Source organism: Narcine bancroftii, chromosome 13 (assembly GCF_036971445.1).
Source record: "Narcine bancroftii isolate sNarBan1 chromosome 13, sNarBan1.hap1, whole genome shotgun sequence".
Taxonomy (NCBI): Eukaryota; Metazoa; Chordata; class Chondrichthyes; order Torpediniformes; family Narcinidae; genus Narcine; species Narcine bancroftii.
The window spans coordinates 74,522,421-74,537,556 of record NC_091481.1 but is presented as its reverse complement, the minus strand read 5'-3'; the positions used below and the strand labels follow the sequence as shown (position 1 = coordinate 74,537,556).

General features: G+C 42.9%; 1 protein-coding gene across 4 annotated transcripts in view; it reads right to left on the bottom strand.

Annotated features, from left to right (window-relative positions):
• The window catches only part of LOC138748337 (echinoderm microtubule-associated protein-like 1), a 146,367-nt gene that overhangs the window by 75,531 nt on the left and 55,700 nt on the right, over positions 1–15,136 (bottom strand). For all 4 annotated transcript variants that reach the window (XR_011347948.1, XM_069908351.1, XM_069908352.1 and 1 more), the window contains one exon: positions 9,602–9,630. Coding sequence is in view for 3 of the 4 variants with exons in the window: in XM_069908351.1 (XP_069764452.1) it covers positions 9,602–9,630 (29 nt within the window). In the remaining variant the exon portion in view is untranslated. The remainder of the gene's footprint in view (positions 1–9,601; positions 9,631–15,136) is intronic.

The following is a 15,136-nucleotide window of genomic DNA, read 5'->3' as shown; positions in this document are numbered from 1 at the left end:
GTGGTCAGTTTGGTGCCTTCCAGTACAAGGGTCTGAAAGGTCTTTGCGTGTACTAGCCGACGGCCTTTGAAATCAACTAGGAAAGAGTTGGCCCTCAGGAAGTCCACCCCGAGGAAAGGCTGGTGGACATCTGCTAAAACATATTGCCAAGTGAAGTGGTGGTTGCCAAAATGGAGTGGGGTAGCACTGGTGAGGTAAGTCCATATTGAAGAGTTAATGGCAGCCCGTAACAAATGCCCTGCCTTCCATTGGTGAGCATCGGTGGTGGAGGGGGGAGGACGCTGACCTCGGCCCCAGTGTCGACTAGGAAGCACAGCCTGACAGTGTATCCTGGACGTGGTGAAGGCTATTGTGTAGGCAAGCTGCCACAACCATTAACGATGGCCAGCGTTGGTGTTTCCCGGAAACCCGCAGGGTAATTGGCATCAGCGGGCCTTAGCACCCCATCGCTGATGGTAGGTCTTTCAAGCGGCCTCCTGGTAGGTCGATGTTGACAAGAAGAGGCCACGTGGTCTAACGAAACATAGGTGTCTCTTTTTGCTGCCCAGAGCAGGTCAGCTCTGGCGGCTACCTTTTTGGGGTCCACGGTCCTCTTCAACTATGAGTAACCTGATGTCCTCAGATTACCTGTCCAGGAAATTTTGCTCAAATAGAGCATCAGGGGTATGACCATCATTCAAGGCAAGCATGAGGGTGGATGGGGCCCTGTCCCCCAAACTGTCCATGTGTAGTAGACAGGCAGAGCGCTCACTCCATGAAAGTCCAAAAGCTTAGGTTAGTAGCTCCTTGATGGCCTGATACTTCCCTTGTTTCGAGGTTTCTGGAGGAAGTCGGTAATGCGAGCGGCCGTGTCCTGCTCAAGGGTGCTGACCACATAGTAGAAGCGGGTGTTGTTGGCGGTAACATTCCATACAGTGAACTGCACCTCGGCTTGCTGGAACCACACCCTTGGCTCTGATGTCCAGAAGCTGAGGAACATCAATGAGACCATGTTGATCATAGGCTGGTCGTCAGGGGTCACCACTGTAGTGGCTGCTACTGCTGGAGAGGTTATGCTCAAAGAAGAGTGAATTCAACACTATTGTACTGGAAGCTCCGCTTATAAAGTGCTCAGCAGTCCATCTCCAATGTCATCACGATGCCACCTGACTGGTGGCATGACAATCTGCTTCCCGGCATTGGTCATTTAGTGCTACCCAGGGAGCACCCAATCAGTGAGCCTCTCTCCTCCCTGCATGTGGCTGTTTCCCTAGCTCCACCCGATTGGTTGCCACTGGCCAGCCCATTGGAGTGGGGTGGCGTAGCCATGTACTGCTGAGGTGGGTGCCGATTTGAAGCACGTAGCCCATCTCAGCCAGCTGTAGGCTCCCAGTGTTGGGTCACCACTTTGGGAGTGGCATGTTTGGGAGCCCACTACATTGTTAAGCTCTATTTCTTATAAAAATGTTTTCATAAAGTAAATTAAAGAGTTGTAGCGGGTGCACAGTGTGGTATTGCAAACCACCACCGTCAGTTCACAGACTTACCTGACACATCACGGGCTAGTAGTGCTGGGCACCAAAGTACAGCAAGCGGATCAGATGAAGCCCCTGCCTAAAGGCGCAGGGCACTAATGGCTCATAGTTTTAACCTGCTGGTCCACAGGACCAGCAGCTGTTCACTAATGAGCTCATTAACAGGCAGGGAATAAAAGGTCTGTGTATGTCTGCAATAAACCAGTCTTGAGTTGACCACCTTTGTGTGCATTTGCCTTTATTTAGTAGCATCTACCATTGTAGCTGCTATAAATTGATGACCCTGAAGTTAAGATTCAACAAATTTGAATCATTATGGAAAAGGAGGAAATTTCAACAGTGAAAACAACTGCCGCCGCCACAGCAGTTAATGCAGTTGTGCTTCATTTGCCTCCTTTTTGGACACATCAGCCTTGAATTTGGTTTCTTCAGTTTTGTCTTCAGGGTATAATGGCAGAAGACACAAATTTTGGCATGTCGTGAGTACATTGGAAGCGGCCACTGAATCGCAAGTAAGCGAATTTATTGCTCATCCTCCGGCAGAAGACCAGTACACCAGGTTTTGTCAGTTTCTTCTTGACACATTGGAACTTACTAGGCATGAGCGTGGCATGCGTCTTTTGAACATAGAAGCCCTAGGTGACAAGAATCCATGAGACCTGATGAATGAGATGCTGCCATTGTCAGATGGTCATTCCCATTGTCTGTTTTTCAAAACCTTATTTCTGTCAAAACTTCCCGCTCACGTTGCCATACATGGTAACATGGATTTCTGCCGTCCCCATGATGTGGCTGAAGAGGCTGACAGGCTCTATCATACTCTTACACAAGAGTCTGCCCGAATACATCCTGACTTTTGCAGCAAAAGCATCTCCTGCATCCTACCAGCCTCCTGTATCTGCAGTCCAATCCGGGAAACGAGAGAGTCGGCTGCCAGTAGTGGCCTCGGCAGCTGGCGTACATACACGCCTATTGAATCTTCATGACGATGCGGGTAAGCGCAAATTCCTTGTAGACACAGGTGCTGAACTTAGTTTGCTCCCGCCGACCTATTTTGAAAAGATGCATAAAAAATGCCATTTGACCCTGCGAGTGGCGAATGGAACTGCCATTCCAAGTTTTGGCACTAGATGACTAGCAATCAGAACAGGTGGAACCACGTTCCATTGGAATTGTGTCCTCGCTCTGTCGCTCAGTCCATTTTTAGTGCAGATTTTTTATGTTCCCACGACTTATTGGTAGATGTAAAATGCAGAAATTTAGTTCACGCCACCACCTTTCAGACACATCCACTGGCAGGCATCAAGGGAAGAGTTTCACAGCTCGGAGTACATACGTTACACAAGGATGTATATACCACTCTACTCAACGATTTTCCCCATATTCTCACCCCTAATTTCAATGCCTCAAGAACAGCCCATGGTGTGTCTCATTACATAGACACATCAGGCACATCGGTCCATGCCAGGGCTCGTCGTCTGGCACCTGATAAATTGTGGCAAGCAAACGCAGAATTTAAAGCAATGGAAGAATTGAGTATCATCCGACGCTCAAACAGCCCTTGGGCCTCACCTTTGCATATGTACCAAGAAGACAGGCAGATGGAGACCCTGCGGCGTCTACTGGAGGCTTAATGATGTCACTGCACCTGACAGATACCCAATTCCACACATACAGGATTTCACTGCCCATCTGCATCATTGCCGCATATTTTCAAAGATTGATTTGGTTAAGGGATATCATCAGATACCGATTCATGAGAATGATATTCCCAAGACAGCAATTATTACACCATTTGGTCTTTTTGAATGCCATTTGGCTTAAAGAATGCCGCGCAAACTTTTCAGCGGCTTATGGATGCTCTAGGCAGAGATTTAGATTTTGCGTATATTTACTTGGACGACATCCTTGTAACAAGTCAAAATGAGCAAGATCACTGCCTGCGTTTGTGCTGCCTTTTCCAATGGCTCCAAGACATTGGTCTGACATTAAATTTGACAAGTGTCAATTTGGCAAGTCAACCATAGAATTCTTAGGGCACAAAATTACAGCAGACAGCATATCTCCGTTATCAGGCAAGGTAGAGATATCCGTACATTCTCCAGACCTGTCACCGTCAAAGGGCTACAGAAGTTTTTGGGAAATGATAAATTTTTATTACAGATTTATTCTCGGGATTGCTGACATCCTGCGACCCCTGTTTGACATCATCTCTGCTCCAAACAAAAACATTACCTGGACCACAGAGGTAGAGGCTGCATTTATGTCCGCCAAAGAGGCATTAGCCAAAGCAGCAATGCTTGCTTATCCAAATCCTGAAGCTGTTTTGACGCTTACCACAGATGCCTCGGGAACAGCTGTGGGTGCAGTTCTGGAACAATACGTCAATGGCCATTATCAGCCCCTTGCCTTCTTGAGTTGTCATCTAAGACCAGCGGAAATGAAGTACAGCGCCTTTGATCGAGAACTATTAGCACTTTCTGGCTATAAGGCACTTTTGTTATATCTTGGAAGGTTGACATTTCACCATATTCACAGACCATAAGCCGTTCATTTTTGCCTTTAGCACAGTCACAGATCCTTGGTCGGCAAGACAACAACGTCATTTGTCCTACATTTTGGAGTTTACTACGGACATGCGTCATATTTCGGGAAAGGACAGTCTGGTCACAGATATGCTCTTTAGATCAAGCGTGTGCCATATTCAAGGTGGAGTCAACATTGCTGAACTGGCTGCGGCACAATCCGCGGATCCGTATATACAGGCATACAGTACAGCTATTACTGGACTCGACATTCTACAGGTGGCACCACAACAAGGTAGTCCAGAAATCCTTTGTGATTATCATTGGGCTATCCTCGACCATTGGTCTCATTATCTTGGAGATGGCGTCTTTTTGATGACATTCACAATCTATCACACCCATCCATCAGGTCTTCAGTCAAAATAATGTCAAACAAGTACATGTGGCATAAGTTGAAAAAAGACGTCGCACAATGGGCACAAAACGTGTATATCCTGCCAATCTGTGAAAATTCAACACCACACCAAGGCACCCCTGCAGCCTTTCCCGACAATACGCAGAATATTTGAGCATGTGGATCTGGTTGGACCATTACCAGTATCACAGGACATGAGGTATATTCTCATGGTAGTAAACTGCTTCACACGCTGGCCAGAGGCCATTCCATTGCCAGTCAGTGATACTGAGGCATGTGTTAGAGCATTCATCATAAATTGGATTGCTAGATTTGAAGTGCCTACACAACTTCAGACCATGGACCAGAGTTCACTTCGGCATTATGGGCTTCCTTGGCTCGTTTTTTTGGTACACAGTTGCACCACACTACTGTGTACCATCTGCAGTCCAACAGCCTGGTGAAACATTTCCATCGACAACTTAAATCTTCACTGAAGGCCCGACTCACCGGCCCCAACTGGGTCGATGAACTACCTTGGGTTCTACTAGGAGTACGAACAGCTCCAAAAGAATATCTGTCTGCATCGTCTGCAGAATTGATGTATGGTACCACCTTTATGGTTCCAGGAGATATTAACTTCACAAGCAATTCAGACATGGACGTCCTGCAACAACTCTGCGAGGGTATTGTTAACAGCAAACCATTCTCTACCAACTGACATGGCAAACCTAGGCAACAAGTTCCCCAATCACTATTAAGCACTGAGTATGAAGACAGATTCCAGGAGCACCGTTGCTAAAACCATATGAAGGACCATTTTGTGTGATTTAAGAGAGATGGAGTGGTATATATATTAGGCATCAGAGGGCATCCGCAGCTATTCAGCATGAACAGACTTAAACCCACCCATACGGAACCTACTTCACCAGTTCAGTGCCCTCAACCCAGGCGAAGTGGACGTCCGCCTAAGTCAAGTGTATCTGGCATCTTAAGTTACGGTGACGATTCTGTAGCGGGCGCACAGCGCAGTATTGCAAACCACCACTGTCAGTTCACAGACTTACCTGACACATCACGGGCTAGTAGTGCTGAGCACCAAAGTACAGCGAGTGGATCAGATGAAGCCCCTGCCTAAAGGCGCAGGGCACTAATGGCTCATAGTTTTAACCTGATGGTCCACAGGACCAGCAGCTGTTCACTAACAAGCTTATTCACAGGCAGGGAATAAAAGGTCTGTGTATGTCTGCAATAAACCAGTCTTGAGTTGACTACCTTTGTGTGTTTGCTTTTATTTAGTAGCAACTACTGTAGTAGCTGCTACAGAATTCAAATATTGCATATGTATTCTTAGTAAGGTCGTTGTGGGCTAGTACAGGGTCACACACAGTTCAGCACATTTACAGATACACCATTGAAATCCGAAAAAGTGTTGATTTTTCAGAGTCGATGTGTCTTGGAAAGAAAGAATTAATGGATCTGAAGTGGGTCTTAATTATTGAAGAACAATGGAGTGTTGGCTTTATTAAAAACTGAAGTACCTAAGTACTCAATAAGAACTGCTGAAGGAAGCCATCGGTTTTTAAACTAAACCACTTAAGCCTCTTGAGCAGAGATGAGGTCAGAGGTTGTGGTTTTGAAAAAGGCTGGAAGTTCAGACAGGAAAGAAACTGATAGTCGTGTGGTTTCCAAGAATTGGGACTGACCTTATTGATGATGTAACTGTCACATGATTTGCAGAAATATATTATCAAATTCAGATATTTTTGGATCATTCTTACAGAAGTCAAGACCTTGTGTTGACAGACACAGGAGTTGAAACCTTGTGGAAGACAGGGTTCAATTTCAGTAACCAGAATAGGTGCTGTTATGAGTTACTTTTAAGAAAAGGGGGACACCAAGTAAATAGATTTCAAAAGAAAAGCCTACTTCTAACTGTTCATTTAAGATAGAAGACAGTCTCATCATTTGGAAAACAGATTCCAAAATCTTCATTCAAGAGAAGTAAATTAGACATTCTGGAAAGACAGGAAGTTTATCATCTTTTTCAGAGATAACTTTGTGACTCAGAAGATGGTCACTTCTATTTAAAGACTATCTCAAGGACCTCATTGAAAGAATTGTGAGTTTAAAGAGGCTTGATTTAAAAGCATTTCATAATTATTTCTTCAATGAAAATTTAAGACCTTCAAACAAGACTAAAATTATGTTGAAGTTTTAAAAATCGTCTTTTCAGAGGGGGACTTTAATTGCACACATATATTTACAGTTGCGCAGAGTGGGGTTAAATTTAGAGTTAAGCTTAGAGAAAAGTAAGAAATGTTATGTTATTAATAGTTTAATGAAAACTATTATTTTGAATTTACCACTGTCTGGTGAATTTTCCATTGCTGTTCCTTTGTCAGTGCTAACAAGTCCTTTTAGTCCCAAACAAAATTTATAAGGTTTGTTAGTTCGTAACATATGTGGGGCTTCATCCGCGATAGAACAATAAAACCAAAGAATTAAGCTTATTTGATCAATCAATATTTAATTTGTTGGGTTAAAAATCTTTTTTAAAGCTAATTTAAAAGGCTTATTGTGAGTGTGGATAAACAACAGCAATGGGTTTTGATAAATGTTTGGCAACGCTAATCTGTGTTGATCCAAAAGTGGAGACTTGGTCAGGGTGAAGAAATTACAGATAATTGTTTTAAACCCAAAACTAAGTATGGGCCAAGTGAAACTTTCCAAACTTGGTCAGATTCTGTAAAAAGTACAGATAAATTTAAGTGCAGGCTGTGAAATTGTCCAAAAGGATATTAAGAAATTTATGGAGTCACCAAACTTTTCAGATATGGAAAAGTTGTTGCTTATTACTAAAGAGTTGGAACATACAGAGGTAAAACAGTCAATGAAAAAACAGTGATTCAGAAAATTATAGCTGAAACACAATAAAATAAAGGGAGAAGGAGCTAAAACAATTTCTTGAGAGCAAATCTCTTGAACAGTAGTTATAGCTGGAATAGGGTAAATTAGAAAATTAGAAAGATGTAGAATGGAGATTGAACTACATGTAAAAGACATGGAGTTTGAAATAAAGAAATTAGAGCTAGAGGAGGCAGGAAGGCAAAGGAGATTTGAGGTGGAGGAAGCCAGAAAAAAAGGAATTTGATAGAGAAGCAAGTAGAGCTGAGGAAACAGGGGAAAAAAAACCAAAAGTTTGAAATAGAGATGAGAAGTGCAAACTTGGTCAGATCTTGCAGAATTTAGAGATAATAATGTTTTAAATCCAGAGCTTAAATTAAAGCCAAGTGAAACTTTTCCAAAGGGACAAAATTCTGCTACTTTGGCAGACAAATATAACAATGTGAAATTTGTGCCTAAAATACCTTTTCAATAGAATGAAAATAGATGGGGGCAACCTTTTGGTCCATTTTGCAATTATTGTAAGAAAGCTGGAAATGTGGTAGCTAATTGTTTCCTCTTGAAGAGAAAGCAAGAGCAGGGACCAGTAGCACCAGAAGCTTGTGTTAATGCAGGGAAGTAAAAAGGAATATGTAGATAAAATTAGGAAGGAATTCAAATCTTCTGTGTCAGGAGACAAGGTTGTCTGTGCCGTATCCAAGTAAGTTTAAAGTTAACTGAGAACTGTAATGTGATTAATAAAATCTTTAAATAATGTTTAATAAAAACTATTATTTTGAATTTACCACTGTCTGGCGAATCTTCCATTGCTGTTCTTGTGTTAGTACTAATTGAGTGGGAGGGGGTGGGGGGGGTCGGATAGTTCTTAACAATGGTCGCTCACTGCAGGCAGGTATCAACCTTCCCAGAAGGTCACGAGGGAATTGAAGAATTTTATTTTCAAATTCTGAAGTTCATCAATCATTAATTTCCTCTGGTTGAACAAAGTGGGACTGATCTAAATGGGACTGAACAGAGGTTGGGAGAAATGGCAAATGTATCCGGATGCAAGAAGAGCAGATACTCTTGCCTTCATGTTTGCCTAGAGACCTCATAATTGACTTCCGATTGATAAAGGGTCCATTAAAGTTCATCTAATGTAATATTTATGAACAATTCATACAGCACAAGAAGCTACGCCACTCACTGAACAGGTCTTTGAAAGAATTATTCAGTTATATCCTCCTCACAAATCCTGAAAATCCATCCCTTTTCAAGTACTGATTTAGAACCATAGAAAGAAGCCCTGTTAAACACCCATTGACACCTACCTTTTATTGCTCCCACATTCTCAGCAAACCAATGTCACCTGACAGCCTGAAGGGGTAATCAAGACAGTTGCTGAGAAAGCAGTTGCTTTATAAACCACCAAGGCTGCCACTAAAATATTAAAGTGAATATCACCAATGGCCACCAAGATTGACCCCACCACCCCCCCCCCCAAGATTCTGTCACTCACTGATACACTTGAGGTAAATTATAATTGCAAATTAACCTGCCTACCTACACGCAAGAGGAAATTGGAGCATCCTAGGAAATTTATGGTCTAACAAAGAGCAAACTCAACACTGTCAACACTGGAGGTCAGGATTGAACCCAGGTGGCTGAAGTGATCAGGCAGCATTTCTACTACCTGTGTGACTGCACCACTGCTACTTTTCAAAAGTTTGCTTGAATCTGTTTCCATGACTCTTTCAAGTAATGCAAGCCATTTCCCACCCTTGCAAAGTATTGAACAGTGCTTTTGTTAACAGCTGCATCTGAAGAAAGAATCCTGAAGGTCCATCTCTCTCAGAAGGAGGCTTCGTAACACAAGACCAATCCCTTCACCACATAAGAACATTATAAACAGGTGCAGGAGTCGGCCATCCAGCCTGGTGAGATCACGACTAATCTGATGATGGGATCATCTCCACCTACCTGCCTTTTCCCCATATCCCTTAATTCTCCAACCTGGAGAATATATATATATTCATTGAGGTAGTTTCCACTTAATGCACACATAAGGAACACTTTTTTAAGACAAAGCAAATAGGAGTTTCTCTGAGAGTTATGAATCCTTGAAACCTTATATACCCCAATAGCTATGTCAGCCAAGAGATAGATTTTTGAACTATAGTGGAATCAAATCAGCCACATTCATATTGAATGACAGAACAGGACTGAGGGAGCAATTAGCCTTAGCCAGCACAAATATTCTTCTTGCGAAAAGTCTCACTCACCTGCACTGAAGACGGAATCCTTCGGCTTACTGCAAGAAAAATAAGGAGCGATTAAGAGATGGCTGGACAGAAATTCATATTGATTTCAACTGAGCACGTGGACAATGGATAGAATTTCCTGCAGGATTTTCAAAATTGCTTTGACCACAATGGTCCAATGGGTTTCCAGCATTAAGCAGCTTGCACATGCCCAGATTTTTCACATGGAATCTTTAGCTTCAGTTACACAGCTAGCAGAGCCCTGCATTATCACAGACACCACTAATGACAAGGTGATGCAGAGGTCTACAAGATTAGCAGGGGATCAGATAGGGCAGACAGCCAGCACCTTTTTGCTGGTTATCAATAGCAAACAGCAGAGGGCACGTGTTTAAGTGAGTGGAAGAAAATTTATGGGAGATGTCCGAGACAAGAGTGCAGAACATGCCTGGAATGCATTTGTCTGGAGGCTGGTGGATTAGGGACATTAAAAAGATAGGCACAGGAATGTAAGAAAAATAGGTGGTGAGCCTGAGGAAGGGAAGGAGTACATCATGAGATACCATTAACCTTCTTTGATCTAGCTGGGGTGGGGGGGGGACCCTGTGGAATACTTAACCTGTAAACAATGTCATCACCAGATACTCCAATAGTGGTCACATAGTCAGTCGGGACTTACTAGCCAGAAATCTCTGGCATCTCATTCTCCTCCACTTCCATTCTTATATACCTCATTAGCAGGGCAGATCTTTAACACTGCCCAGAGGCATGTAAACAACGCAAGTTCCAGGCCTTCCAAAAGTGATTCTTCCCATTTACTTCCCCTACAACACTAACCATGCAGGGGGAAATAATTCAGAGCTAAGTCTGTGGAGTGTTTCCCCACCCCCTGTTTGGCTGTGAGAATGATTTATTAGGATCCCACGTTTCGAATTCCTCCATTTTATCATCCGAGCGAAGAGAAGTAAAATTGGCTTTGCTGGAAACACTGGGGGAGGTGGGGCCAGGCCCATCAACCCAGTTTCTCTTCTCACCAACAGCTGGCTGATCAATACCAACATTCTTCTGTTCCATTTTCAAATTTCTCGCACCTGGATTTTCGACATGTTCCCGAGTTTGAACTTGTTCCTTGGAGATTGGGAGGAGGGAAGATCAGCAGTTGATAGATACGGTTTTCTTTACCACAATCGATAGTGGAACCTTTATCACCAAAGCTGGTCCCTGTTGCCTTTCCTCCTCCCTTCAGCCCACCCTGCTTACCCCAAACAGACTCTCAGCCTCCCCCTACAATACCTGTGCAAACATGTACATTTCCTCACCTCACGTCATTTTGGCCTTGAAATAAACCTTACCTCAGATGTACCGTAAAACCTATGGTATCTGGAATTCAAGCAACTGGCAAAAATAAATCAATTTAAAATATAACAGGTAAAATTTTGCAAGCTTAAAATTGTAAATGTTCTCTGAAGTAACACATAAACCTTTGGTGAAGATGGGAACCTTGGTCGGGCTTTACTTGTGGCAGTTGTTTGAATAAAATGATGTGAAACAGCGATGGTGTCGCCCAGGATGAAGAGTGGGTTGATGCCGCTCACCATTGGGGTGACTCTCAAAGTGTCTCCTTATCCCTGATTAGTAAGAGTCACCCTGGTCAGAGGCTTTATCTGTAAACTTGGAGGGGTGGGGGGTTGGGGGGTAAGTTACTTATCTATAATGTTATTGTTCGTCTTTTGGGCGGCTCTGTGGAGGGGAGGAACCTGTAGATGCAGCGACAGTTAAATGTTTTCAAAGAATGTGAGTGAAAATAAAGTAAAATGCTTTAAAGTTTATATATTCATACAAGTGAAGTTTGTTCAGTGCAAGTACAGTTTAGTATTTTTGTCTTTTAAACTGCTTATTCTTAATTCAAGTATATTTAGTTAGGCATGGAAAGAGCAAGTCTCAAGCAACCAGAAGATACACCAATATCTGCCAAGCCCCATAGGTGCCAGAAACCAGGTGTTTTACTGAACATACAGCATGATAACAGGGCCATTTCAGCCCACGAATCCGGGCCACCCCAATTTTCACGAAATTAACCTACCACCCCCGGCACGATTTTGAACGGAGGGAGAAAACTCGAGCCCCCAACGAAAACCCATGCAGACACAGGGATTCAAACCCAGGTTCGGATCGTGGTGCTGTAAAGGTATTGCGCTAACCGCTACGCCAACCAGTCCCAATACTACCTGATTATTGTTCTGACGAGTGAAAATTGGACAAATATTTTAGAGAGAGACACTCAGATGTGGAGAAAGGGCAATTGCTTTAAGACAGTCCTGGCAAGGATATTATAATCTAATTGTGCTCAGTATACTTGATAAGATGAAGCTACAGCTGCAGCCAGGAATGACAACAGGCCTGCTCCCCCTCCCAATGCAACTGCGTCACCCACTGCCAGGATCAGCTACCATTCTGAAGGTTGGTCTCAGGAGTTCTCTCCCCTCAGCAGGTCCAGGTCTCAAAACATTCGCTAGTGCTTTACAAATATCCTCAACACATGTTAAAACAATTATTCAAATCAATTATTCACATTCCCATTAGCCCACAAATATTGGTTTTCTAATTGTGTCTCTCCTTCCCCTCCCAGTTCTGGTTTAAAAACTTCTTGATGAAAACCTCATCCAGTGTGGAGACAGTACCTCTGACTCTCAAATTGTCATCTGCTCAGCCTTACTGACAGGACAAGTTCTAGATCTTCAACTAAAGACTTGTACATGTAATTGATATTGGCATTTTAAAACTGGGAGACTAGGGTTGCCTTCAATGCAGATAAAGATGTGTTTACTTGCCAAAAAAACACTTAGGTTCAACTGTAAATTTCTGAACTGGAGATTTTTTTTAAAGCTCATGGAGGGATGCAGGAGACTGGAATCTGGAGCAAGGAGCAATCTGTTGGGGGAATTCGGGTTGTTCCGCACAGTGACATCAGACATCCATTAGATACTACCTGCTTGAAAAAACGTGGTGGAAACAAATCAATTTTAAACTTTCCCAACAGGGGATCAGTCAGTAAAGGAAATGAAATTTTCTGGGATAAGGGGAAAGCAGGAATAACAATGGGCCAAGTAGTCTCCACTGGAGTTGTGTAGATTCTATGTCCAACTCTATGAAAGTACAGGCGCTCATATTGTAGTCAACCTAGCGGTAACCAAATGAGAGTTTATTATCATCAACATGTACTAACTGCACATCAATGAATGTCTTGTTGCAGCTTTCCAGTTACGCAAAACTCACTCACACAAGACAAAAAAAGTAGAGAAATTTAAACAAATAAAATTATTCACAGGTGAGAGTAGGAGTGTGATAGTACAGATTCTATCACCAATGTGTCTATGTACAGATTGTAGTGTAGGATGACTGTGATTGGCTGAGAGCGTAGCCACACCTACTGGCAGGCCTTAAAGGGTTGCTCCTAGCCAGATGAGGTCATTCTGGACTGGTCAACCTACATGTGATATGGTCCAGTCTTTTAGTTAATAAAAGCCTTGGCTTGGATCAAAATGTCTTTGGTTCTACAGGAGTAAAGCACCAAAGTCTGCAGATGGTGTGATTGAAGTCAAAACACAAGGCTGGAGAAACTCAGCATGGCAATCATGGCAAAGATAACATTTTGGGCCTCAGCACTCAAACAAAATGGTGGGGATGGTGGACAGTCCCATAGGCAGGAGGTAATAGCTAGAAGGGCACACCAGCAAACAGGGTGAAAGGGGGGGGGGGGGGGGGGAATGACTCTATGAATGGAGAGGGAAGGGGATGGAGAGATGGAGGAAAGAAGACAGATGGATGGGAAAGAGGGGGAGAACGAGGAGTGGTTGAGCAGCAACCAGAAAAGTCAATGTTTATGCAACCTGGTTGGAAAGTGTCCAGATGGAATATTAGGTATTAAGTTTTTAATTTTAATTATTCACAGGTCATAGATTGTGTTCTGACAGTAGTACAAACAAATCTTTTGTAGTCTTGCATGACACATCTCCCCAAATAGCTACACTATTAAACAGTATAATGAAAGGTTACCCTGGAATCAAATACAAACTCAGGAAAGTCTATGTTAGCCCAATGTCCGATCACAAAGAACATTGTCAATCCAAACTTCAGCATTTTACCATTCTCACCCACAACCTTACAAGTTAGTTGTGGGTATCAAAGTTCTTTGTAGGGTTTATTCACAGGGTTTGGACAACTCAATATTGGGGATAAAGTACAGTAAAATCCCTGGTATCCAGAATTCAAGCAACTAGCCCAAAATTAAAATAAATAAGAATAAAATAATAGGTAAAAATTACGCAAGTTTAAAATTGTAAAAATAAATGCTCTCTAAAGTAACACATCAACTTTTGGTGAAGATGGGAGCAAATATTCAGCCAGCGGAGAACCTTGGTTGTGCTTTGCTCATAGCAGCTGTTTAAATAAAGTTGTGTGAAACAGCAATAGCGTCATCCAGGATAGTTGATGCCGCTCGCCGTTGGGGTGACTCTCTTGAAGTGTCCCCTTATCCCTGCTTAGTAAGACTTGCCTCAGTCAGAGGCTTTATCTGTAAATTTGAGAGGGGGGGGGATAGTACAGATCTATCACCAATGTATATAGTGTATATAGTTACAGTATCTAGACTGTGCTTACAGCGATTGGCTGAGAGCTAAGCTACGCCTACTGTCTGGGCCTTAAAGGGTTGTGTCCCTAGCCAGGTCGGATCATTCCGGACTGGTCAGTCACCTGTGAAGAGCTCCTGTCTTTTGCTAATAAAAGCCTTGGTTTGGATCAACAAGTCTTTGGTTCTTTCGACGAGCTCTACAGGGGGGTTAATTATATATTATATGTTGTTGTTCATCTTTTGGGCGGCTCTTTGGAGGGGGAGGAACCTGCAGATGCAGCGACGCTTAAATGTTTTCAAAGAATGTTTTCAAAGAAAGATGCTTTAAGGCTTATATATTCATGCAATTGAAGTTTGTTCAGTGTAAGTACAGTGTAGTATTTCTGTATTTTAAACTGGTTATTCTTAATGCAGGTATTAACGCATTGTATGACCAAGAATCAAGCAACTGGAAAATACACTAATCCAGCATCTACCAATCCCCATAGGTGGCGAATACCAGGGGTTTTACTCTATATAGAGTCAGGGTCATGCACCAGAAAGGGAGACCCGACAGTCGAGCACCTATTTACACCAATCCCATCTAGCCGCAAATGGCTGTAGCCTAGTATAGCTTGACTATTCAAATGGAATGTAACCCACAGAAAAAAAATCAATACCACATAGAACACACTGAGTTCATAAAGCAAAAAAAAACCCAATGTGCTGGAGAAATTCAGTACCATCAGTGGAATTGTTGATGTTTCTGGCTAGAACCCTACATCAGGACTGAGATTGTAGAGGAGAGGGAGCTGGTGCAATGCGAACAGGATGGGAGGGTTTCCAACTGACGTTCCTCAACCTGCTGCGTTCCTCCAGCAGATTGTGCTCCAGATCCCAGCATGTGCAGCCCCTGATGCATCTCCACTGATTTAATAGTTTACTTC